The sequence below is a fragment of the Mustela putorius genome, unplaced genomic scaffold (genome assembly GCF_011764305.1).
Source record: "Mustela putorius furo isolate JIRA1106 unplaced genomic scaffold, ASM1176430v1.1 tig00000487_pilon_pilon_pilon, whole genome shotgun sequence".
Taxonomy (NCBI): Eukaryota; Metazoa; Chordata; class Mammalia; order Carnivora; family Mustelidae; genus Mustela; species Mustela putorius.
The window spans coordinates 1,728,562-1,752,362 of NW_025421399.1; the positions used below are offsets into that span (position 1 = coordinate 1,728,562).

A 23,801-nucleotide genomic window follows, 5' to 3' on the forward strand; every position below is an offset into this window, starting at 1 on the left:
CTAACCATATACTCCTCTCCGCCCTGGCTTTCTGGGAGCCCACCTTCCCTTCCCCTCCACCTCTCAAGAGGCAACATCCAGGACCCAGGGTTTGGCTTTTTATTGACACAAACACAAAGGCAGCTTCGGTAAAATGGGGTGGGGTACACAAAAGCAGAAATCGCACTTCACACGTGTAGGCCTTGTTTAGACAATGAAGAGGCTGAGCCCCTCCCCCCACCTCCCCCTGGCAGTGGCTGGGCAAGAACCCTACCTAATTCCCTATCAGAGAGCAGACAGAGCTACACCCCTACGCCAGGAAGCCCCCACTTTGGTTCCAGCGGCCCAGGTCCTAAGCCGCCCCCCTCTTTATTCCCCGGTTCCATCTCCCCACCCATGTAAACAAAGTTTGGGGCTGAGTTCGAAAAGCTGCCCCTGCTCTGAGAAGGCAGTGGGCCTCCCTTGACAACACGGGAAATGGGATTTGATTTTTACTTTGGTCCCAGAACAAAAAACAGATGGCATCGCCTCTCAGAGCTCTGGCTGGTAAGTGCCACACTTGCCTGCAAGGCTGGGAGAGCTTCCCCGCCTTCTCCTCCTCCTCCACCACCCAGAGAGAAATGACAGCCCCAGAGACAGGACATGGCACAGACCCCAGGTGGCTTGGGGTTGCCCCCCCCACCCGCCACTGGCATACACACAGATTTTTGGCAGTGTTGTGGGACTGGGAGGCAGCAAAACCCCAGCTCCAGCAGAAGAAGGCACTGGGGAGTATGGGGTAGAGGAGGAGGTGTGAGACAGGGACACCCCCCCACACACATACACGCACAGGTTTTCCGTTGCTAAGGCACTGAGAACAACTCCAGAGAACTCAGTGAAGGGTGGGGAGCGGCAGGGGGGTTGATTGGGGGGGGGGACGACTCTGTGTCCCTCCCTCAGAGTTGTGACCTAAGGGAGCAGTATGAGTCCCACCCTTGTTGTAAGAGGCAACCTTGGTTACGAGGGGCAGAAAACCCAGAGGTGGAAGAAGCCCAAGTGTGCTTAAGGAGATGGGGGCAAGAGGACAAGGCCATGCAACGAGGTGACAGAGTTCGGAGGGGGGCACTGGTCGGCCTGGGTTGAAGGGACAGGAGGGCAAGACAGGGACATGCTGGATTCACACAGATTGGCCCCATATCCTGAGCTGACGTTTCAATTCTTTTGGGGTGGGGTGGGGGTGGGGCAGGGGCAGGAGTGGGAGATGAGGCGGGGAGTTGGGGGAGCACACAGAACTGGACGGAAAGGGATCGGCTAACCTTGGCACAAAAGCAGCACAGCAGGCCCAGGGAAAGGGTGGGGGCAGGAAGCAGCCGGCCTCCCTCTGACCCTCCCTGTCCCCTTGGCAGGGCCCAGACATCCAAGTGGTCACTTCCCAACCTCTTCGGAGGGCAGGAAGGGGGGGAGGGGGCAGCCCTGCCTCAGGAGACAGAACAGGGCTGGGGAGAGGCCATCAGGATGGAGACCTTCAGGGGAGAGAGGGCAGAGCATGATGACAGAGGATGAAATGTGAAGAGTTTGGAGACCAGCACAGTGCGGCCCCCGGTGTCTCTCTTCCCGGGGCCCTGAGGGTCTGCCAGCCTCCGCCCTAGTTCTCCTTCTCTGGTCCAGGCACCAGGAGGACTTTGCCCACATTCTTCTTCTCCTGCATCTGCCTCATGGCGTCCGCCACCTGGGGAGGAAGACAACACCCGGCTCCCAGGGCTGCTCAGTCCCCCCCCCCCCCGAGAGCCAACCAGAAGGAGCCAGCCCTTCTCTTCCCAGGAACCCCAGCCCCCAGAGCACCCCCCCCACGCAGGGATCCCACTCACCTTCTCAAAGGGCCACACAGAGTCGATGTGCGGTTTGATGCGGCCCTGGTTGTACAGAGCCAGGAGGCGGGCCACCACACCTTGGACCAGCTCCACCTCGCCCTCCAGGTAGCCCAGGTGGAAGCCACACACAGCGCGGTTGGCGGGCAGCAGCTGCAGGGCCGTCACGCTGAACTGGTTCCACCACGTGCGCGCCAGGGCCATCAGGTTCCGCTTGGGGCCCGTCAGCAGGTTGGCCATTCCTGCGGGACGAGGCACCGTGGCCCGTGAGTCTGGGTGCCCGGCGCATCCCTGCCCAAAACAATGCTCCTCGGTCCCCAAGGGCCAGTCACAAGCATTCCCGGCAGCGCAGGGAATGACAGGAGGACGCCCCACCCGCTGGGTGCCAGTCCCAGATGCGCTCCAGCAGACTCAAAACTGCCCCCATCTTTATCTATTTGCTGATTTTTGTGGGTGTGTTTTTCAGATGAAAATGCAGCTTGCCCAAGAAGCCCAGGAGAGCAGAACAAAGGCAGGCAGGTGGACGGATTTTGCATCCGGAATAAACCCCAAAGAGGAACACAGAAAGAACACAGAATTCACTGCGTGTGACTAGCAGGAAAAAGAGCAAATGAGAATATGCCATCAGCTGCACCCCGGAGGCAGCGATCTGGACGCCTTACCCGTCCTCACTCTAACCCTGATGCCCACTTGAGTTCCAGAGTCCCTGGGCCTCTGCAGCCTGCCCTTCAGACACAGCTGGCTTTCCCTCACAGCCCTCTCCACCCCCGGCCTGCAAACTCACCATAGGTGACCACTTTGCCCATGGGTTTGAGGAGGTTGTAGCCCTTGGCAGTATCTGACCCACCCAGAGGGTCCATGACGATGTCCACTCCTGTCGGGGGGGGGGGGGGGGGGCGGGGGAAGCCAGGAACATCGTTAGGTGCCCCTCCCTATCCTGGGCCATCCTGCCCCCACCCAGATCCCAACCCCCAGCTGCACCTTTTGGGGAGATCTTCTTGATCTCATCCACATAGTCAGTCGTGTGATAGTCAATGGGGTGTGTGACCCCGTTCTCCTTCAGCACCTCGTGTTTGCTGGCCGAGGCCGTCCCGAACACCGTCACGTTCTCCACTGTGCGGCACAGCTGCAAGGCGGCCATGCCCACACCCCCTGCAGCAAGACCCTTTCATGAGGCAGGAACTGGAGTCACCCTGCCGCCGCTCTCCATTCTTGCCCCTCAAGGACTCTGCTCATCATCCTCAATGGGCCTGGGCGCATTTTGAGGCTTTCTCTCCTCACAACTGGGTCCAATGGCCATGACTGAGAAATGTGGGGGGGAGGGTAGCTGGCAAAGGAGGGGCTGCCGGCTGAGGGCACGTTGCTATGGATAGCACACCAGGCTGGACCTGGAGCCTGAATGTTACCACGGCAACAATAAGGCAGAGGCCTCTGGGAGCCATAGGCCAAGGCAGCCTGGTGTTGCCATGACGACCGTCCAGACAGGCTGCAGGGAAGGGGCCCCAAGGAAATCTGGGTGGGGTAAGGAGGGGGGATAAAGGGAGGGGGCCTGTCACCTGCGGCCATGTGTACCAAGACGCTGTGGCCGGGCCGTAGATTGCCGAAGTCAAAGAGGACCATGTAGGCTGTGATGTAATTGACCAGCAAGGCAGCCGCTTCCTCAAAGGTCATGGCCTCAGGCATCTGGAAGGTCTGGGCTGAGGGCACAGTCACCTCCTCCTGCCACATGCCTGACCGGATCAACACCATCACCCGGTCCCCTACCTTGAAGAATGAAAGAAGAGCATCATTCAGTCCCTTGTTCATTCAGCCACTGGCGATTTATGACCTTCTACTATGTACAAGGCCTTCTTCTTGGCAATGAAGTAGCAATAAAAGCAGCCACAGTCCTCATGCTAATAGTAATAATAACACTATGGAAAACAATAACAACTTACCCTTACTGGAGTGCTTGACAGAGGCCAGGCCCTATTCTAACAGCTGTAATAAGCTTATTATATATAAATAGTGGATTAATCCTTCTCAGCTCTTTGAGGTAGATACCGTCCTTATCTCGACTTTACAGATCTTATGCTTCACTATTGTGTAAGACCCCTGAATGCAAGAAGCTTATACTTAGGGCTGAACGAAGTATTGTTAAAGACATCAAACTGTTTTGGTCAAAAAATGGACTCTGCTGTTTACTGACAGTGTGACCTTGGGCAAATAAAAACTATTTAACCTTTTTGAGCCTCAGTTTTCTTGTCTGTGAAAAATAGAGCAATTATGAGGATTAAGTGGCAAAAAAAAAAATCACTCAGTAATTTTTAGCTCAATGTCTGGCACAGAGCAAAGAGTTCACAGTATTAGATAATAACAACGATAAAGTCCCTGTAAAGCCTCTAGGGTTGGTGCAATTACCTCATGAGAAGCATTTGAGCCAGCACTACTGGGGGCCCAGAAAACACCCTCACCCAGAGACAGGGAGTTGGGGTGGTGGACAAGGACAGCCACACAGCCCCAGTCCAAAAGGAAGAGGCAACCTGTCCCTGCAACCAGCCCTGGCCACCTGTACAAGAGCCTCGTGGCAGGAGGGAAAGGGAGCTAAGAAAACAGAATCTTTCCCTCCAGCTTAGCCTCTGGGGTCAAGAGGAGGGCAGAGGAAAGGGAGCAACCGTTGGAGAAAGCAAGGCCTCTCCTCACTCTGAAGGCCATGGAGAGAAAAGTGTGGGTGCTATTCCAGGACAATCCGGGTCTGTTTTGGTCCCTGCCAGGGATGATGGGAATTCTGTATATTAAGGAGACTTGGGATCCATGGAGAGAGGGCATGGGGTTCCCACACCCACCCCTTTTCATGTCCTCAAAGCCCCATACTCCACTGATGAGGACAGAAGGCAGGCTGGGATGTTTCCTTGCAAGCACTGGCTTGAAATGAGGTCTGGGGAATGGAAGCATTCCATCCTAGGATTCAGGACTAGGAGACTCAGAAACAGCCCGGGACTGCTGGAAAGTGCAGTGTTCAGCCAGGGTTGTGATCGATGTGGCCCAGAGCAAGGCTCACCTACCCAGGCTAAAGCCGACCCCTCCCCTTTCTAGACATCAGGAGGGAAGGAGGGCTCTCCCCACAGAATCCAGCCTCTTACATCAGGTTCTTGCCCTGGACAGGATATCCTGTATTTACTAAGCGGAAAGTGTGGGGAGGGAGGTTAGGTGGGTGGCCTTCAAACATGAACTACAATTCCCTCCCGCTCACCCACCACACACACACAAATTCCTCTTAGCACCTTCTCAAGAGTGGGATTACTCAGAAGTCAGTGGAAAGGGTGGGGCCAGAGCTGGATAGAGGCAGAAGCCCTCTAAGGAGGAGATGTGGACATGCACAATAAATCCAAGAATTCCAGCTCTGGGACCTGGGACTAGCAGGTCCTGCAAGAGGAAGGCTGCGTCTGGGGGCGCCTCTTTTGCAGGGAGCTGATTCCAAAAAGAAACACCCAAACAAATGATGTGCAAAGGCTTCACCCCGGGTCCCTCAAAAAGTCGCGAACTCTCCGCTGTCCGGGTTTGTGGCCAAGATTAATGATAAACGAAAGGAGAAACAGACCGGCAGAGCTGGGCCAACCTGCTCTCAGTGCCACACCCCCACACTCCAGTCCAAATGGGCACCGCAGGGGTTTCTGAGCCCAGGGTCCTCCAGGAGGAAGGGGAAGGCAGAGGCCTGTTGCCCCCACTCCCGTCCCCTCAACGTTCCCAAGGGCAGCCTGGGGTCGTGGCTCCGCTGGCTGAGTCACTAGAGAAGGAGACAGTGCAGTCACGGGATACAGAGAGCCTAAGACAAAGATCCAGAGACCCCCATCTCGCCCCCACCATGGCCAAGATCAGAGCAGCAGTGTAAATCCAGTGGAAGAGCGGGTGGCAGGCTCCCTCTCCTCCATGATGGGCGTGCCTCGTCTCTTTGGCCCTGCTCTGGGAGGGGCCTCCTCACACCCCCACAGACCACGGGGCTGCATGTGACTGGGGCTCTGGCAGGGTCATGCGTCCCCGCCCAACCCAGACTACACAGCTCCTCAAGCTCCCTCGGGGGTAAAAGCACTAATCCGTACTCAGGGTCACAGACCACAATTACCCAGGCAGTGTTCAATGGCGGGGGGGTACAGGTGTGGTTTTAATCCGGGGTGTTGGCAGGGGGTGGGGGGGCGGGGGGGGGGAGAGCTGTAAGGTCATTGTGCGCATGCGCACGGGTGCCTTATTGTGTCCCCCCCCCACTCCAACCCTAAACCACTGCCACCATCGCCGCTTCTGGGCGGCGGCTACAATTAAAAATGGTTGGGGAGGGGGCGATAACTGTATCTACACTACCTACCCTCCAATATAAACCCAGTTCCCCATGGCCCTCGTAACACAGGCTCCTTCCAACGCCTTCCATGCCCGTCTGCCCGGGTCGGTGCCAGTTTCTTCCGCCCTGCCACACCCCCGGCCCCCGCCCACTCGAGCCCCACTCTTCTGTGGCCTGGGCAGCCTCGCCCTGCCCTGCCCTGTCCCGCTCACCTTGCGGTCGTTGACTCCCTCGCCCACCGCGATCACGACGCCGGCGCCCTCCATGCCCGGAGTGAGGGGCAGCGGCGGTAGCCGGTCGTACAGCCCCTGCCGAGCCATAAGGTCGGCGAAGTTGAGCCCGCAAGCCCGGACGCGCAGCGTCAGCTGGCCGGGACCGGGGGCCGGTGCCACGGCAGGCCGGCTCTGCAGCTTCACCTTGTCGTAGCCGCCGAAGCCGGTGAGCACCAGGCACCGCAGCGGCGGCGGCGACGCGGCGGCGGCCCCCTCGGAAGTCGCGGATGGCTGGGCGTCGCCAGCGGCCTCGGCTTTCGGGGGCTGAGAAGAGGCGTCTTCTCCGGCCCCTGCTTCGGCCGCCGCCACCACAGTGGCTACCTCGGCTACCTCTCTCTCCGAGGACATGTCTGGGACTCCCGACGAGCGCGCAGCTGGACCGAGGGTGCACAGCTGGGGAGGGCGGGGCGCGCGGCGGGAGGAGCGGCGGCTGCCGACAGCTCGCTGGAGGGGCGGGGCGCCAGGCCGGGGGCGGAGCCTGGCGGGCTTACTTAAAGGGCCAGCGGCCCCGCGAAGTTGCAGGAGCGCGGAAGGTGGAGACCAGGAATGTTTGGAGAGAGACCCGCGCGAGGGCATTCTTAAGGTCATTCAGACTGCGACTTAATTTTATTTATTCATAATAAACCTTATGCAAGTTAATATGTAAAAGGACAGTCTGAAGGACAATCACAAAACCTGAGCTTACATCAGATTTGGGGAGCCAGCCACCTGTGGCCTAGAACACAACTAAGTTGTTCTTCAGGCTCAAACTCTACCCGTATGTGACCCATTCTTGTGGTCTTGCAGTGGCAACTTGGAGCAGGGAGACCGAGTCTTTAAAACTTTCCGACTGTTGCCTCAACTTTCCCTTCTGTAAAATGGTGATGATATTGCTTGCTAGATAAAAATTAAATGGAGTATAACCGATTTAAAGAAGCGCTTTTATTTTTTTTCATTTGGGTTTTTTTTTTTTTTTTAAGATTTATTTATTTGACAGAGAGAAATCACAAGTAGACAGAGAGGCAGCCAGAGAGAGAGGGGGGGGGGGAAGCAGGCTCCCTGCTGAGCAGAGAGCCCGATGCGGGACTCGATCCCAGAACCCTGAGATCATGACCTGAGCCGAAGGCAGCGGCTTAATCCACTGAGCCACCCAGGCGCCCTGGGTTTTTTTTTTAAAGATTTTATTTATTTATTTGACAGAGATCACAAGTAGGCAGAGGGGCAGGTAGAGAGAGAGGAAGGGAAGCAGGCTCCCTGCTGAGCAGAGAGCCCAATGCGGGGCTGATCCCAGGACCCTGGGATCATGACCTGAGCCGAAAGCAGAGGCTTTAACCCACTGAGCCAGCCAGGCGCCCCAAGAAGCGCTTTTAAATGGTAAAAGATGTCATGCAAGCAAGAGCGAAACTGTGGTGTGATTATGGTTAGACTCCGAATCAAGCCTTAAATGACTAGAGCTTGTCTCTGGCTCCATCAGGGCTGTCACTGTAGGCAATTCTATCTTCCTCCCCATCTCTGTCTCCCCTAAGTATCCACCAGAGGACGCAGCTCCCCCAAAACTTTCCACCCTGAGCTCGGCTGGAGAAACTAATCCACACTTCCCTGTTAGTCCAGGCCCGCGGTTGAGACACCCCAGCCCCAGACTAGGCCGTCCGTTGCTATGGGGACGGAAAGCCATGATGTCACCATTGACCGGGTGGGTTTGCTGGAGTCCCTACCTTCAAATCCCCAAGACTCCCTGCCGGGACATTGAGAGAGGAGGGGGAAGAACGAACCAAAAAGACTCCCTCGTTCTCTACCATCTCGCGCCCCCTCATGTTCAGGAAGTGGATGGCTGCCCCCGCGCGTGTCCGCACTAGCACACCGGCGTGTACGCGTGGGCACGCAGAAGGCCCGAGCCTCGCGCGTTTGCCGCTTTCGCCCTACACCTCAGAACTTCGCCCGAACTCTACCCCGAGCCCCTCTCCAAAAAAAGTCAAAATAGTCAAATAAGCCCGGCTCCGTCCACCCCTAAACCTAGAAAGGTTTTCCAGATCACCCCCGCGCGCTGGTACCCTGCTCGGAGCCCTCGGACTCCCCGGGCCCCGCCCAGCTCCTCTGGGCCCCGCCCTCCCGGCTGCGCGGGCGGGAGGCGGGGCCGGGGGCGCGGCCGTCGGGCTGGGGGCGGGGCTGAGGGGGGGCCGCGGCCCCGGGCGGGGGCTCGGCGCGGGCCCGCGAGATGCCGGTGTCGGCGGCCCGAGCGGCTGCAACTGCAGCGGCGGGGGAGGCGGCAGCGGGGCCCCGGAGGGGGGCTGCGCAGGGGGCCGGCGCGTAGCCGGGACTATGGAGGGGCAGAGCGGCCGCTGCAAGATCGTGGTGGTGGGGGACGCAGAGTGCGGCAAGACGGCGCTGCTGCAGGTGTTCGCCAAGGACGCCTACCCCGGGGTGAGGGACCCGTGTCTCGGGAGGAGGGCGCTGAGGACGCGGGGGTGGGTGATCAGGGCCCTAGGGACGGACCGAAATGGGTGCCGGGGTAACCAGGGTCTAGAGAGAGGGGCTTGGAAAACCAGGGACCGAGGGAGACATTGGGAGCTCTGGGGGACTGCAGAAGATTGGGGTGGGAGGAATTGGGGAGCAGGATGAGAAGAATGGGGTTTGGGAGAACCAGAGGATCCAGGAGGGGACACTAGGGGAATGTCGGGCGTCCTGGGCATTGGAGAGGGGAAGAACTAGGGGCTGAAGGGACCGGGAGGGGGTCTGGGAACCTAGTGGATATTCCGCTGAGGCGGCCGCTCCCGGGATCTCCCCTTTGCCCAACACCAGACCAACTTGTGTCCAGGAGCTGGGCTGCACGGTGTGTGGGAGCGATTTGTCTGGGATGGAGACTGAAGGATCTCATCTTGACCCATCTCTCTCTGCAGAGTTATGTCCCCACCGTGTTTGAGAACTACACCGCGAGCTTTGAGATCGACAAGCGCCGCATAGAGCTCAACATGTGGGACACTTCAGGTAGCCAAGTCGGGGGGGGGGTGTCACCCTGACTTCCTCGGCCCCCACCTTTGCCCCTCCCTTGGCTAGACCCTTGGGCTCCAGTTAAGCCCAGTCCATCCATCCAATTTGAGGAGGAAGGAAACCCAATTTTCTCCTTAAAGCTGGAGAAACTGAGGCAGAGCTTGCAGAGACACATAGAAACTTTGTCCTGTAGGAGAAAGCCCAGTATCCAATCCTCCCTGCTGGATTCTGCCTACCTGGGAAAGTTGGGAGGAATGGATTTATTTTGGAACATGTTTCTTGGGAGATAGGACTGGGTTTAGAAAAGACATTTAGAATTTCTTTGCGGGTGGGGAACTCATTCTATAGACTGAAGTATAGAAATCTGAGATGTCCCGAGTGGGTGGGAGAACTCTGCTCCTGCCCCTCCCCCTTCTCCAAAAAAGGAGGATGGTTTTTATTTCACTCAGCTCCCCTGGAGGGCTTTGGAAGATGTCTGTCAAAGCCCAGAAAGCACATGCAGAATTTTGAGAATGTTGAGAGATTTCATGAGCTTCTCAAAGACTCAGAAAAGATTAAGAATGATTACTTTTAGAGAAGCCCCTAGGGAAGTGGAGAGCTGTTTTCTGCCATCTAACCTTCCCTCTGCCTGCTCCCCTCCTTGGAGAAACCCATACTCCTTGATGGGTATTAATTATTGTTCTTTTCCATTCTCTGCTCCTAGCGAGCGTCCCAAGGGTTGGTAAGGTCTCCCATTTCCTTCCAGGGCTCCCACCCACTCAGAACCCTTGTGTGTCCCCTCCCTCCCTGTCTTCCCTCAGGTTCCTCTTACTATGATAACGTCCGGCCTCTGGCCTATCCTGATTCAGATGCTGTGCTCATCTGCTTCGACATTAGCCGACCAGAAACACTGGACAGTGTCCTCAAGAAGGTGGGAGCCTGGGGAAGCAGGACAGCTAGACTGAGGGGGGACCAGAAACCATGGTCCTGATACAACATGGGCCAGAAGGAAGGAGTGATGCCTAGGGCATGGTCATCAGCTGGAGAGTGTGTGAAGCTCTCATCCTTCCCCATTCCCCTCACCCTGTACTCCTGACCTCCCCCACCCACCCACCCCTGCTTCCTGGAAGTCTGTCCTCAGAGCTGGATTCAGCATCTGGTCGAGATAGAGGAGGGCAGGGAAAAGTACTCAAGGGATTCCGTATCCATCCTCCCTGTCTCCTTGGGTGTGGGAGCACCGGAGGGAGGGGATGGAAATGCTGCTTCAGGAGCTCAGGAGAGCCCTGGGGTCCCCTCTCCAGGCCTCTATTTCCATGAGGAAAAACCCCCATTGAATGGACAGTAGTCAGCTAAGAGCCCTAGTTCCCAGGTGGGGGAGGAAGGGCAGATTGGTCTGTTCTCTGGAACAAATCTGGGAAAGGGGTTGGGAATGGGAAGGTTTCAGGCCTGTAGGCCCTGTAGACCCTTCGTGGCTCCTGAGAGAAGTAGGGCCCCTGACCCTACAGCCCTACCCCGGCCCTGTCTGTCCTTCCTCCCCTTCTTCTCCACCCCATCCTGCTTCTAGCCCGAACCCACCATCCCCATCTTCTTGCTCACACGGCAGAGTCGAGAAGGGTGCACGGTTTCTGCATGATGTGAGGAAGTGTGCTCTCCTGGCGTGGAGCAAGGGTTCACTGTGTGCCTCTTCCCACCCCACCCCTCCATAACTGTTTTCTTCCTCCAAATAGTGGCAAGGGGAGACTCAGGAGTTTTGCCCCAATGCCAAGGTTGTGCTGGTTGGCTGTAAACTGGACATGCGCACCGACCTGGCCACACTGAGGGAGCTGTCCAAGCAGAGGCTTATCCCCGTTACGCATGAGCAGGTGGGACTCCTGACCTCTGACCTAGTCCTTGCCTCGACCTCTCACCTCTGATCCTATCTCTGATTTGAAAACATCTTACTTGGCTCCTCCCCTACCTGGCCTCTGACCTCTGAACTCCAACCTGATCCCTTGACCAGACCCCCCACACCCCCTATCCCCCCACTCCCACCTTCGTGCCCTCAGCCTCCCTGCCCCTCTCGGAGCTGCAGGCTAAGGCCCGTAACTGCCTCCATGCTCCATCCTTTCCAGGGCACTGTGCTGGCCAAGCAGGTAGGCGCTGTGTCCTACGTGGAGTGCTCCTCCCGGTCCTCTGAGCGCAGCGTCAGGGATGTCTTCCATGTGGCCACAGTGGCCTCACTCGGCCGTGGCCATAGGCAGCTGCGTCGTACTGACTCACGCCGTGGACTGCAGAGACCTGCGCAGCTGGCGGGCCGGTCGGACCGGGGGACCGGGACCGAGAGCGAGATACACAAGGATCGAGCCAAGAGCTGCAACCTCATGTGAGGGGCCGGGATGAGGCAGAGCGTAAGGAGGGGCGGAGAGGGCACAGCGGTTCCCCTGCTGCACCTGACCTCCTGACCGCCTGACTCGGGCAGAGACTTCAGAGCAGGCCAAGGGAGCGATCCTCCTGGGCAGGGGAGCCGAAGGCAGAAGGGTGCCACCATTCCCCATGTCCTCATCCCCGTCCTCTCCACGGGAAGTGGAGGAAGCCAGCAGGACAGGCATCTGGGCTGGGAGCTGGGCTGGAGAGGGGGCTGGGGAAGCTGGCATCAGGCAGTGACTTCGGTGGAGGCTTAGTCTATGAAGGGTGCCTTCCCTCCACACCCCCAGTATCCATATCCTGGCCCTGGCTTCCTTCTGTAAGGAAAGTATCCATTCTATGACCTTCCCTTTTCTTTTCCTGTCCCTTCCACTGCTGTTCTCACTCATCCTAACCTCCAGGCAACACGCACTAAATTAAAAAGCAAGTTGAAAAGCCCCTCCACCGTCTACCCACAGTCCTAGCTCCCTCAATCCCTTCCCTCAACTGTCCCCAAATAAAGCCCATGTCCACGGAAAACGGCTGTGGCTTTAGTCTTGTTGCTTTCTAAAAAACCCAGTCTACCAGTTTCTAGCAGCAGAAAGGGAAGTTAGACTTCAGGAAGAACTTACTTGTCTGGGCCCATAGAGGATAAAAAAAAAAAAAAGCCAAGGGTCGGATTAACAGTATCCTTTTAGGAGCCAGAGGTGGGGGAGTGAGAAATCTTGGGAATATTCATCTCAGTTAATGAGCCAGACAATCCTAAGGCCATCTGGGGGGTTTAGAGTAAACTGATGTGCAATTCATTCCTCAGCCCAGCTGGGGCCCCCTGCTCCCGTGGGAAGGGTCTTGCTGAAGTGGTCCAGGCCCCTCTTACACCATCTCCACCCCCCAGCTTGGAATCTGCTGGTGCTCCAGGAGTTGTGGGGGTAGGGAAAGTTTCAAAAGCCTTCCCGTCACAGAAGCTGACTCTTCTGTACAGTGAGCTACCCAAGGGGACAGTGGTTTGATTCTGGGGTTTCCTTGGAGGTGGGGGTGGGGCTATCGCCTCTTTTCCGTCTTGAGCTCTTGGATGATTTTGGAGGGGACCTCAGCTGTGAGTTAAGGTCACTGCCCGCTGCCCCCCTCCCCAACCCCAACCTCAGAGAGGAGGAAAGCCTGTGGAGGGGCTGGCTGGAGCTCTTGTTGCCCGGAAAGACAGTGCTGGTCTGTTTTCTTGGGAGTCTGGTTTCACATTGTCCTGTATTCCCTCCCTGGCTCTGGTCCCACTGGCCTCTTTTCGGTGACATTCTCCCCCAGGAACCATCCCTGGCGCTCCCCTCCCCCAGCCCCCCGCCAGTTCTTCCAGACACATTCTGGGAGAGAACACAAACCGCACCCTCCCATCTGCTGGGTTCCCCCCGAATTCGCAGCCCATCCCTCCCTCATTCATTCAGAGGCTATGCCCTAAGCACCGACTGTGCCAGACACCGGCTTGGGATTGTGGAAGGACCAGATTCTGTGCTCCGGAGGCCAGCCCAATGGGGAAGAGAGGTACCCCAGGTGTGACAGAGCCTTGTGTGTGCAGGACACCCCATCCTATGAGCCAGGGCCTGAGGGTTGCACAGGGGTTTGTATGGTGGGCGTGGAAGGGGTAGGAAAGGCAGTCTGGGCAGAGGGTATAGCATGGGCAGACATGTGGCAAAGAGCAAGAGTGTGGCACAGTTGGGGGACTGCCATGTCAGGGAGGGCAGAAGACAAGGCCGGGAAGGTACCTCAAGGCCACGGCAGGGCCCATGAAGGAACCAGGTCTGCGTTCTAGGATGTGAGGAGGCACCAGGGATTTTAAGCAGAGAATGAAGGGACCAGATTTGGTTTTTGGATAGATGAGTATCTGGATGAGGGGATGGGGGTTGGGGGGATCTGGCTCTGAGATGTGTCCTTTATTATTATTATTATTATTATTTTAATTTTTAAAGATTTTATTTATTTGACAGAGAGAGACACAGTGAGAGAAGGAACACAAGCAGGGAGAGTGGGAGAGGAAGAAGCAGGCTTCCAGCCTAGCAGGGAGTACAATACAGGGCTCGATCCCAGGACCCTGGGACGCTTAATGACTGAGTCACCCAGGCGCCCTGAGAGTCCTTTAAAACATCTTCTCCTTCCCTATGCCAGGGCCCAGTCTCGAGAGGAAAGGAACCCCACCCACTGCTGGCTCATCAGACACCCCTTTCTCTCCCTCTCCTACAGGACCCTGTCCTGGTCCATCTCAGCTAATCTCAAGGATTCTGGGACAGCTTCAAGGGTACTGGGCACCCAGACTAAGATTAGGAGCTAACTCCAAGACCCTCCTCTGGGATTCCGATGGCAGGAGCAGGAGAGGGCTGGGGCCCAGCTGGGGGCCTCTGAGGTCTGAACCCTCCTCAACGGGGACCTGTCCCACCTTCAACCTGGTATTTGGGACCATGGCTCCCTCCCCCACCCCACTTTGGACTTTGGACTTTGATACAAAGCCAACCAGAGCCTATAGCCACCAAAGTGCAGAGCATCTGGGCCCCCTCCCTTCTCCCAACTGCCCTCTCCTGCCTCAATCAGGCGATGCAGAAGCATTTCAGTATCCGCCTAAAGCAAACATAATTAGGAAAATAAATCAGCAAAGGAGCCCTCAAAGTTTAATCTATTTCCAATACCACCGGGAATAGGTCATGGTCTCCTCTGCAGGTCAGGGTTGCCAGCCATTTGATCTCCGGGGAGGGGGCTATGTTGCTGGGCTGAGGAGCCCAGTGGATGGGAGGAGGGAATGGGTCTGTTTCTAGATCCTCAAAGGCCCTGGCGGGCTGGAGGGAGAGGACTCTAACCCCACCCCCAGCCCAGATACAGGAGTCAGACCCAGTCAGACCCAGCTTCCTCCTCCGCAGCTGTTTCCCCCACAAATTAGACACCCGTTTGGGAAACAATGTAGCCTCGTTAATCATTTAATGAAATAAACAACTAATCACGCTGTGATGCTGCCAGGGTTTCTTACCCCCGCAATCAGCCTGCCCTGGAGGGAGGAAGGAGAAGGGGTGAAGCGAGGGGCTGGGACGTGGTCTAATAACCCCTGAAACGCTTCAGCTGACTGAGGGGTTATCCCCTTCGGACTGCAGCCTTCCCCCAAGGGACAGTCATGAAAAAGAGCTGGAGATCTGGAAGCAAAGGGCCTGGCTTTCAGCTCTGCCATGTCCTCCCCTGGGAGTCTTTGGTGAGGTTCTGCACGGGTCTGAACCTCTGGTTTCACACCTGGAAAAGGGCTGATGACCACATCGCCTTTGCTGTGCTGTTGAGAAAGAGTCAGAGAGGAGAAAAGCTCTGGAAGAGCTGTTGGACCCTTTACTGGTGGCTGAGTTGGGGGTCAGCTTTATTCCTTACAGCTTTGACATCCTGACCACTTCTGAGCCTGCCCAAAAGAATCAGGAGAGGCCTCTTGGAGGAGGCTTCTTGAGCCCAGGATTGAGAATCTGAAGGAATGCCAAAAGACAGGAAGGGGGAAGTCTCTGTGTTATTCCCTCTTCTATCCTGAGGCTTAGACAGAGCTGTTAATGACTCCTCCAAAGGCTGAAGTTGTTTGGTCCCTGACTTTCTGAATTCCCCTATAAACTTTACTGAAGTCTCTGAGAGAGAACCCCACGTTGCCATGGTAACCTCACTCCAGACAACCTTGCACTGGTCCCGCAGGCTGAGGGAGGTGGGGGGTAGGGGTCATGTCCCTGAGGTTCCCGGTGGTCACCAGGACTCTAGCAGGCAATCCTGGTACAGCTGTCCCCGTCCCCTCCACACTCACTTCCCCAAGAAAGGGGTTTGGCTCTTCTGTGGTGTCCCCCCAACCCCCTTTCCCTCTCTGCCAACAAAAGAGTTCCTTCACCACAGTGCGGCCCCTCTCCCACCTTCCTCCTTCCAGCGGGGTCTGTCTCCATCTCTAGTAAATCCCGACACCCTCTCCTCGTGGCGGGGGGGGTGAGAGTCAGAGAGCGAGGCGGCTCCAGGTCCGGGCGGGTGTGGTGGCTCCCAGCAGCTGCCCACACCAGCAGCCCAAGGAACAAGGGGCATGTGCGGGAGCGCCCCTCCCCCCACGAAAATGCCTCTGCTGTTGACTCCGAAATAACAGATGTCTGTCTGCATATTAATGAGATTGGACGAATAATTGGTGAGTTTTTCATTCAGTGTCAGAATGAACCCGGAGGCCTTATGTTCATGCACACAGACACCCACTCACCCTCCACCCTTCCCTCCCCCCACCACCCTGCCTGACTCTCCCCTGTCCCCAGAACACAATGAGACAGACACAGATGCTGGCAAGTTTGACCCACAAAGAGGAGGGGCAGACAGGGAACTGGGGTGGCAGCAGGAGGGAGACCTAGAGGGTCTGGAGCTAGGTTTGTCAGTTTCTTCCTGTTTTTTGTTTTTTTTGTTTTTTTTTTTTTTTAAAGATTTTATTTATTTATTCGACAGAGAGAGATCACAAGTAGGCAGAGAGGAAGGCAGAGAGAGAGGAGGAAGCAGGCTCCCCGCTGAGCAGAGAGCCCGATGCGGGACTCGATCCCAGGACCCTGAGATCATGACCCGAGCCGAAGGCAGCAGCTTAACCCACTGAGCCACCCAGGCGCCCTGTTTTTTGTTTTTTGTTTAAGATTTTATTTTATTTATTTGACAGAGAGAGAGAGAGAGAGAGAGCACAAGCACAAGTGAGGTGGGGGGAGGGGGCGAGAGGGAGAAACAGACTCCCCGCTGAGCAGGGAGCCCAATGTGGGGCTCCATCCCAGGACCCTGAGATCAGGACCCAAGCCAAAGGCAGACACTTAACCGACTGAGCCACCCAGGTGCCCCTGGCTTATTCCAGTTCCCCCGGGCCCCCCGGGGGCCTAAGCTTATATCTGTGAGACTTCACCACCAGGCAAAAGGGGCCCAGAAGAAGGTGGGAGCCAGAAGGTAGAGAGGGTTGTGGGGAAAGGCAGGTGCAGCCTAGGGGGAGCAACAAAGCAGCGGTCTCCTTCAGCAACGTGGTGTGAGCCGGGAGCCCGGAATCAGTGGATCCCACAACCCGCTTTAGCCCCTATGCCAGGGTTTGGGGCAGAAAAACAGGGATTCTGGACTTAGCCAGCTCTCATTTCCCCCTGGGTGTTCTGCATGTTTCCCAACCTCTCTGAGCCTCTCTTACTCTCCTCTGCTCCAAGAACATCTACCTTGCAAGACTGAAAAGATGCAACGAGATAAACCATGTCAAATGTCTGTCCTAGTGTCAGGTTTTAATAAGCCCAGCACATACTAGTTCTCCCCGCTCCACCGATTCCCCCAAACACACCAAGACGGGTTCAAAATTGCTGCCTCTCCTGTCAGCCCCACCCATGTTTAGGGCAGGGGTTAATTAGGAGTTTAGTAATTATCCCGGCTGCCTGGAAATCCGGAGGGAAAGAAACAAGAGGGAGATGGGCGGGAAGAGAGGGACCAGGTAGGTAAGGGAGAGGGAAGGGGTGGAAGCTCAGGTCTGGAACAGAAGGAGAGAGACCAGGGTGACACCGAACCACACGGCAGGGCTGGAGAAGGTACTACAGGCAGGTGGAGTGAGTCCTTTAATGAGAGGCTAGAATCCAGATGGTAGATTTCAAGTTCTGCTCTGAACTTGGCCTCAGAAGTCTCCTCCCCTCTTCCTGCCTCAGTCTCCCCATCTGTAAAATGAGGGACTCAGGTTACTCCCTAAGGTCCTAGCTGAGTGCTAGAGAACCTGAGAGTCCCAGAGGCCCCAGGGAGCAGGGGAGGACAGGCGGCCACCCCCACACCTACCCCCCTCTCTAGGGCCCGCCAGGCACTCTTGCTGGTCTCTTCTCTCCCGGGGTAAATGGATCTGCTGCACCAGCACACAACTGTCCATTGTGTCCTAATGAGGAACGAGCAGGGAAAACCAATCACTTATGATGCAAATGAGCGGCGGCTGCAGCGACCCGGCTTTCCCTGAGTGCCTCTCTTCTGCCCAGACCCTGGGCGGCCCCCCGTGGACCTGTCTCCTTAGCCCCCAGTTCCCATTTGGTCCTGGACAAGGGAGTTGTGGGCAGACTGGCCTTCCCATGGTCACTCGCTGCCACTCCCTGCAAGGAAGCCTCAGCCTTCGATTGGCCGGCTTCTCAGCCCACCCCAAAGAGCAATCAGGGCAGCTCAGTTTTTGATTTTACCTGGACTGAAATGCATATGACACACCACTAACCATCTCGAGCTGTACAGTTCTATGGCATTTCACGGGGTCCTCATGTAGCACGGTCACTCCCTCTCTGGGCTCGGGTGTCATACTCCCTGGCCCTCTCCACACCCCCCGCCTCCAGTGGCCCTGGGGAACCTGCTGGGCCTCAGCGGAGTCCAGGAATAATGGAGGCTGGTGTTGGGGTAAAGGCTGAGAAAAGCCCAGAGCAGGCCTGGGATTGAAGGGGACAAGTCCTGTGCTTTAGGATGGAGTCCGAGGAGAAGACAGGAGAGAGCATCACTGCTTTCCTACAACATAGCCCTGGGACCCTATCTTTAGGAAATGGCCTCTTGAATTAAAAAAAAAAAAATTTTTTTTTGAGAAAAAATTGTTTTTCTTCCTAATTTCTCTGGCATTTGGTTAGAAACCAGAGGCTGCTCTGGCACAGATCTTCGTTTCCATGACTTTCAGAGGCCCTGTGGGCTTGGGGATGATCCCACCAGCAGGCTTCTCACTTTGGCAGCTGCGGAGGGCCCTGAGACAGACCCCTAGGAGCCCTCAGCCACCACAGGAGGCCTTCCCTCCACAGACTCGGGGGACAGATATACCCAAGGAAAGATTTTACACCTTTGTGGCCCAGTTTATTCCACAGACCTATATAGCTTAACAGCTGGAAAGACTCCTGGAAGTTGTAGCTTGAGTTTCTCTTGCTAATAGGCACTACCATTTGCTTTTATGTCGTGTTCAGGAGAAGATGGCAAACACCTGCTTACCTGCGTGTCTATGTTACCTTCAGATTCACCCTTTCTCCCCTCTTCCCTCATCTAGAACATGTGGTCGTGTTTTAAAACAAAAACAGAACAAGATTCTCCTGGAATTAACCAGTGCCAACAGCTGTAACACTGCAGAGAAAGAAATTTTACAGGGTCACAAACTTTCTTTTAGCTTCTCTGGCCTCTAACCCTGCTCAACTGGGGTCCATAACTCCCTCTCTCCCAGACAAACATAGCCCAGACAACATAATGAGGGTATTTTCATCTGTGTTCTAATGAATAGGGAGTCTTGGGCTAGTTAGTTCTGGCTCTGCCACCAATTCACTCGTTGACCTTTGACAAGGACCTCAGTTTTATCACCTATAAAGTGGGAATAACAATTTTTACCCTAGCCATCTCCCAGGGAACAAGTGAGGAGGGAGAAATAATAGTTGTGCCAGTGCTTTGAACTTGCGAAGAGATTCTCAGGAACATCGTAATTATCTCTTCAGGGATGGCGGCCGCCGTTTATCTGTCTTGAGTATCCCGCCTGGAGGGGGCTGTGTGGAAGACACAGGGGTAGGGGAAATGGATGTCCTCCGTCTGCGTGGGTGTTGGCTTGATTAATCACAAAGGAGTAGGCATCATGGCAGGCAAGAGAGAATCAAGGAGAAAATGTGTAGATGTGGGCTGAGAGGAAGTGATTCTTGGACACTTAGATTTCTTTTTTATTTTTAAATTTTATTTATTTATTTATTTGTCAGACAGAGATCACAAGTAGGCAGAGAGGGGCGCGAAAGTAGGTTCTCTGCTGAGTAGAGAGCCTGATGCAGGGCTTGATTCCAGGGCCCTGAAGTCATGACCTGAGCCAAAGGTAGAGGCTTAACCCACTGAGCCACCCAGATGCCTCACTTAGATTTCTTACACTGTTTCTGGAATAAATCAGGATCCTAGAAAAGTGGGTGAGAAGGACTGAAGGGAATTAGCACTCCCAGGGGCAGAAGGCAGTGGGCTTCCCAGGGATTAGTGTTCCTGGTGGTGGTGGTGGGGGGGTGTTGCAGTTGGTTAAGCCCTTCACTCAGTGTGTCCATTCATTCATCCTTGAACTCATTCATTCAGCAAATCCTCGTTGGGTACCTAACAAAATATCTGCTGGGTACTGGGGCTGGGTTCCAAACAAAGATAAAATCATACTCATCTTGCCCCTAAGGACGTTCTGGTCAAATGGAGAAAACAGAATATACACACAAATAACTTACTGACGGAGGAAAGTGTCATTAAATAAAGCAAACTTCTGGAGTGTCCTGCAGGGTGGGGAGAGAGTCTGGCCGGAAAGATCGGTGGAGGTTCTGGGGAGGAGGTGTCGTGGGCAGGACTGGGCCTGTGGAGATGGCAGAGCGGGACTCGCTGAAGACAAGTTACAGTGTGAGCGGAACCTGCGGGTCGCCATGTCTGGTGGCCAGGGTGCCTGAGAGGGAAGCAGCAGGTGGGGCACTGGAGAGGCTGGATTTCAGCTTGAGATGGCAAGTTTAGGAAGCCTGGGGGAAGGGGTGGGGGTGGTGGGGGTGGGGAGGCAGTCAGAGACCCAGTCTTCGGTATTTGATGAAGACTGTCCCAACTCTTTCTGGATCAGGTTCCACTGATTCTGCCACCTGCAGGGGTTCTCACTTGGGCCTTCTGGAATCTCCCAGCTTCCTTTTCACCAGCCAAATCCTACCCAAGCTCCAAGGGTCAGCTTGAGATGCCTCACTCAGGGGTGCTGCCACATAACCCCCAAAGCGCTTCTGAACCAGAAGGAGCAATTCTCTAAGGATTTTCCGTGGCTTTCTGGCCTCCCGCATCAAATAGTAAGCAATCTGAAGGCCAGAAATGGGCCGTTTCTTCCTCCCTTCCACAATCTCGGTGCACACGTACACAGAGGCTACCAGAGAACTGGGCATGTATAGTCTCCCCTCCATCACTAACCCGATTGTTACTCACCGCCTCCTAGGACTGGTTCCCAGCACAGTTTAGCTCCCCACAAATCTTTCTCTGAACGAGGTTTTACCGCCTCCTTTTGTCGTGTGACCTCAGGCAAGTTGCTTGGCCTCTCGAAGTGTCCTGTTCCAAAGTGTCCTGGTCCTCGTTTGTAGGTTGGGAATAGTGCACGGCACTTAGTAGGAATGTGGCAAATGATAGTCTTTAACGATCACTTTTGCTGTTGGCCCTGAGAGCTGGTAAGATTCAAATGGTCCGCGGAACCCAGGGCTGGCCTTCCGTTTTTCTTTCCTTCTGATTGAGTCTTCTCCTGCCCCTCTGCCTCCTTCTGTTTTGTCCTCCTTGGGGCATTCCTGTCCCTCCTCTGTGGGTCTTGCCTTCCTTTCTCCCTCCAGGCCAGCCCTCTCCTCTCCCCTGAGAACCCGCTGGTGGCTGGCTTTTGCTAGGTGAGGGCTGTCTCTTTGCCTTGCTCTCCATCAGTCAATAAAGATAAATTACAAAATCATTTGTTTTATTTGTTCTTGTTACCTTGCGGGCTGTCTGAAATTGCCTTTCTTTAGAAAGCTCTATTTGCATATCTCTATGTTGGAGTCAAAGGCTGCAGCTGGGGTTTCACTGCAATTTAAATATTAATAAAATCTCTGTGTTTTTTTTTTTTTTTTTTTTAAGCAGTCTGGCCCTTCTGCTCCTAGGCTGCTAATATAATTTAATCTTTGTCCTTTGTATTTATTTAAAGGGCCATTTTAGAGTCAACTGAAGCCAGCTGCTGTAACCTTGTAGATAAGAACCACTAACCAGCCTACGGACCTTAGTTTCCTTAAGAGATCCAGGAATCACCTCTCCTGGAGACAAAATAGACCTCAGGTAAATGTTTGTACCAATCAGCAGCCCCTTCCACTAAGCTAGTAGTTCTCAAATGGGAGCTTGCTTCGGAATCAGATTTCTGGGCCCCACCCCTGGTTTCCGATGCAGAAAGTGGGGAGCAGGCCCCAGAATCTGCTTAGCTAACAAGGTCCTAGTGGTGGGGACCCCTGCCTCAGTCCCCATCAGAGGATCAGGGTTTGAAAATCTTTTTTTTAAAGGATTGTATTTTTTGAGAGAGAGTGAGGAGAGAGCGAGAGCGAGCACAAGCAAGGGGAGATGCAGGCAGGCATAGGGAGAGGGAGAAGCAGACTCCCTGCCAAGCGAGGAGCTTGATGTGGGGCTCGATCCCAGGATCCTGGGATCCTGACCTGAGCCAAAGGCTCGCTTAACAGACTCAGCCACCCAAACTCCCCAGGGTTTGAGAATCCTTGCACTAAGCTGCTTGTGAAACTGCCTTATCATTCTGGGTCCCAGAAACTAGGTCTTCAACTTCGTCTGTGCAGTAACCTGGGGGGGGGGGGGGACGGGACTCTCCAGTTCTCCATTCCTTCCAGAAACTCCAACCATTGCTTTGATTTTCCTGATCATTCAGACTCCTTTCAGGATAACATCCCCCACCCCCTGCGCTGGTTGCAGGTCCCCAAGCCCTGCTCTCTACAGGAGCTGGCTGTCTCCAGTTCCCCTTAATTTTCTATTTGCTCAGATTCATTTCTTTAATTTTCTCCTTGTTATGGGCAGATTTACAGGTTGTTTGAGCATCATCGAATTAGGGTAAAGGGGCCTCTGGCTCAGCTGGTCTACACAGCCTTTGATAGGCAAACTCCCTGGGTCCCTGGCTAAGCAAGGCGTATTCTCTCGGGTTTCTGCGGGGAGATCTGCTGTTTCCCCCCTCGCTACCCTTCTCCCCATGCTGCCCGCCTCTGGGGCCCTCTTATCTGCTCCTCGCAGCCTTCACAGGATACACTCTGGGCAGCTTGGCTTCTTCCGCTCCAACCGCCCCAACACTGATTCCTTTCTTTTCTTCTGCGTGTTTCTGAGCGGATACTTTGCTGATGATTCTGGTTGCATTTTTTAGGAGGGAGATAATCTACAGAGCTCTTCTCTGGGCCCCCCTCTCTGCACCTGCATGGTAACCCCGCCTCTTCAGCCTTTCCAGCTCCTTTGCAGTTCATTTGTAAGATGAGATAAAGGCCACACAGGAACTAGCGCCCCAAACGCGGCCATGCCCAGAGGGCTAGACTGTGGGATGGAAAAGTGGGAGGACATCTTAAAGCCGGAGGTCAAAGGAGCAAGTAGATTTACTTCATCACCAGATAAGCCTCTAAAACCCAGCGGAGCATCATGAGGCCAGGGCCAGAGGCTGACTTCCGGGAACGGTTATGCAGAGCTCGAGAAACAGATGGGGTGGATATTTGTTGGAAGACCTTGAGAGATAATTATAGAAAACCTTTTTTATGTATCTCAGTCATCCCTGCTTTCACCCTTCCTGGGAAGGCTGAGGCCTGGCTCACCCCCAGGGTCCAGCAAGCCATGGCTTGTCGCTGTGACAGAAGCACTTGCTTCCCACCTGCCTTTACTGTTCCCACCAAGACCCACCAAGGCTCCCTGCTGGGTTGACAGTGGTGCCCGGGACAGGTGGTGCCCTAGGTGACACTGAACTGGAAGGCTTTTTTTTTTTTAAGAGTTTACTTTCAAGTAATCTCCACACCAAACCTGGGGCTTGAACTCCCAGCCCAGACATCAATAGTCAGATGCTCTACTGACTGAGCCAGCCAGGCACCCCTGGACTGGAAGGCTTTGATCACTGAAAGGTAAGCAGTTGGAAGCAGGAGGCTGGATGGAGGTGGAAACGGGCAGCTGTGAGCCAATCCTGTTAGTCTCTGCTGAGGGCAAAGGAGGGCTGCTTTCCCCAGGGAGCGCTGCCTGGTGGAAGGCAGGAACATTCTATTGCCTCCCACTGTGGCCACCAGAGTCTAGAGTGCTACCTCCCCTCACAACCCACTCCACCTTCCTCAAATTCCCTCGAGGCTTAAGCCAGTGCCTCTGACTGGGTGGATGACCGGACATGGGCAGGAAGCTCCATGATGGGGTCCAGAGCGCATGGGCTTTGATTTCCAGGTTGTTACTAGCTATGCAAACTTGGAGCAAAATCTTCTCTTTCCCATTCTCCTTTATTCAAATGAGGTGACAAATACCCACTTCCTAGGGCTGCGATAGGAGACAAACATGATGCCTGCTCCTTCCGTTTTCTCCACTCGCCCCTCACCCACCCACCCTCCTTAC

The 23,801-nt window shown here is 55.1% G+C and overlaps 2 protein-coding genes across 2 annotated transcripts; one reads left to right on the forward strand and one right to left on the reverse strand.

The window, feature by feature from the left end:
* Nucleotides 1–85: 85 nt before the first annotated feature.
* Nucleotides 86–6,850, reverse strand: VAT1 (vesicle amine transport 1). Its single transcript, XM_013045967.2, has 6 exons — nucleotides 6,351–6,850; nucleotides 3,383–3,590; nucleotides 2,808–2,978; nucleotides 2,611–2,700; nucleotides 1,827–2,068; nucleotides 86–1,687 (listed from the first exon to the last, which is right to left on the reverse strand). Exons 1-6 carry the CDS (start codon nucleotides 6,756–6,758, stop codon nucleotides 1,604–1,606), a joined length of 1,203 nt encoding a protein of 400 aa, XP_012901421.2. The 5' UTR covers nucleotides 6,759–6,850; the 3' UTR covers nucleotides 86–1,603.
* A 1,710-nt stretch (nucleotides 6,851–8,560) lies between these two features.
* Nucleotides 8,561–12,278, forward strand: RND2 (Rho family GTPase 2). The gene is made up of 5 exons (XM_045080744.1): nucleotides 8,561–8,810; nucleotides 9,287–9,374; nucleotides 10,178–10,287; nucleotides 11,084–11,218; nucleotides 11,468–12,278. Exons 1-5 carry the CDS (start codon nucleotides 8,709–8,711, stop codon nucleotides 11,720–11,722), a joined length of 690 nt encoding a protein of 229 aa, XP_044936679.1. The 5' UTR covers nucleotides 8,561–8,708; the 3' UTR covers nucleotides 11,723–12,278.
* The last annotated feature ends 11,523 nt before the right edge of the window (nucleotides 12,279–23,801 follow it).

What these genes read in the sequence shown, in the direction of transcription:
- RND2 (XM_045080744.1), top strand. Translation starts at nt 8,709, where the DNA reads ATGGAGGGGCAGAGCGGCCGCTGCAAGATCGTGGTGGTGGGGGACGCA. An exon ending in CCAAGGACGCCTACCCCGGG is followed by an intron (nt 8,811 to 9,286) that starts GTGAGGGACCCG and finishes CTCTCTCTGCAG; the next exon opens with AGTTATGTCCCCACCGTGTT. An exon ending in TGGACAGTGTCCTCAAGAAG is followed by an intron (nt 10,288 to 11,083) that starts GTGGGAGCCTGG and finishes TCCTCCAAATAG; the next exon opens with TGGCAAGGGGAGACTCAGGA.
- VAT1 (XM_013045967.2), bottom strand. Translation starts at nt 6,758, where the DNA reads ATGTCCTCGGAGAGAGAGGTAGCCGAGGTAGCCACTGTGGTGGCGGCG. An exon ending in CAAGAAGATCTCCCCAAAAG is followed by an intron (nt 2,701 to 2,807) that starts GTGCAGCTGGGG and finishes CCCCCCCGACAG; the next exon opens with GAGTGGACATCGTCATGGAC. An exon ending in CTGTGTGGCCCTTTGAGAAG is followed by an intron (nt 1,688 to 1,826) that starts GTGAGTGGGATC and finishes CTTCCTCCCCAG; the next exon opens with GTGGCGGACGCCATGAGGCA.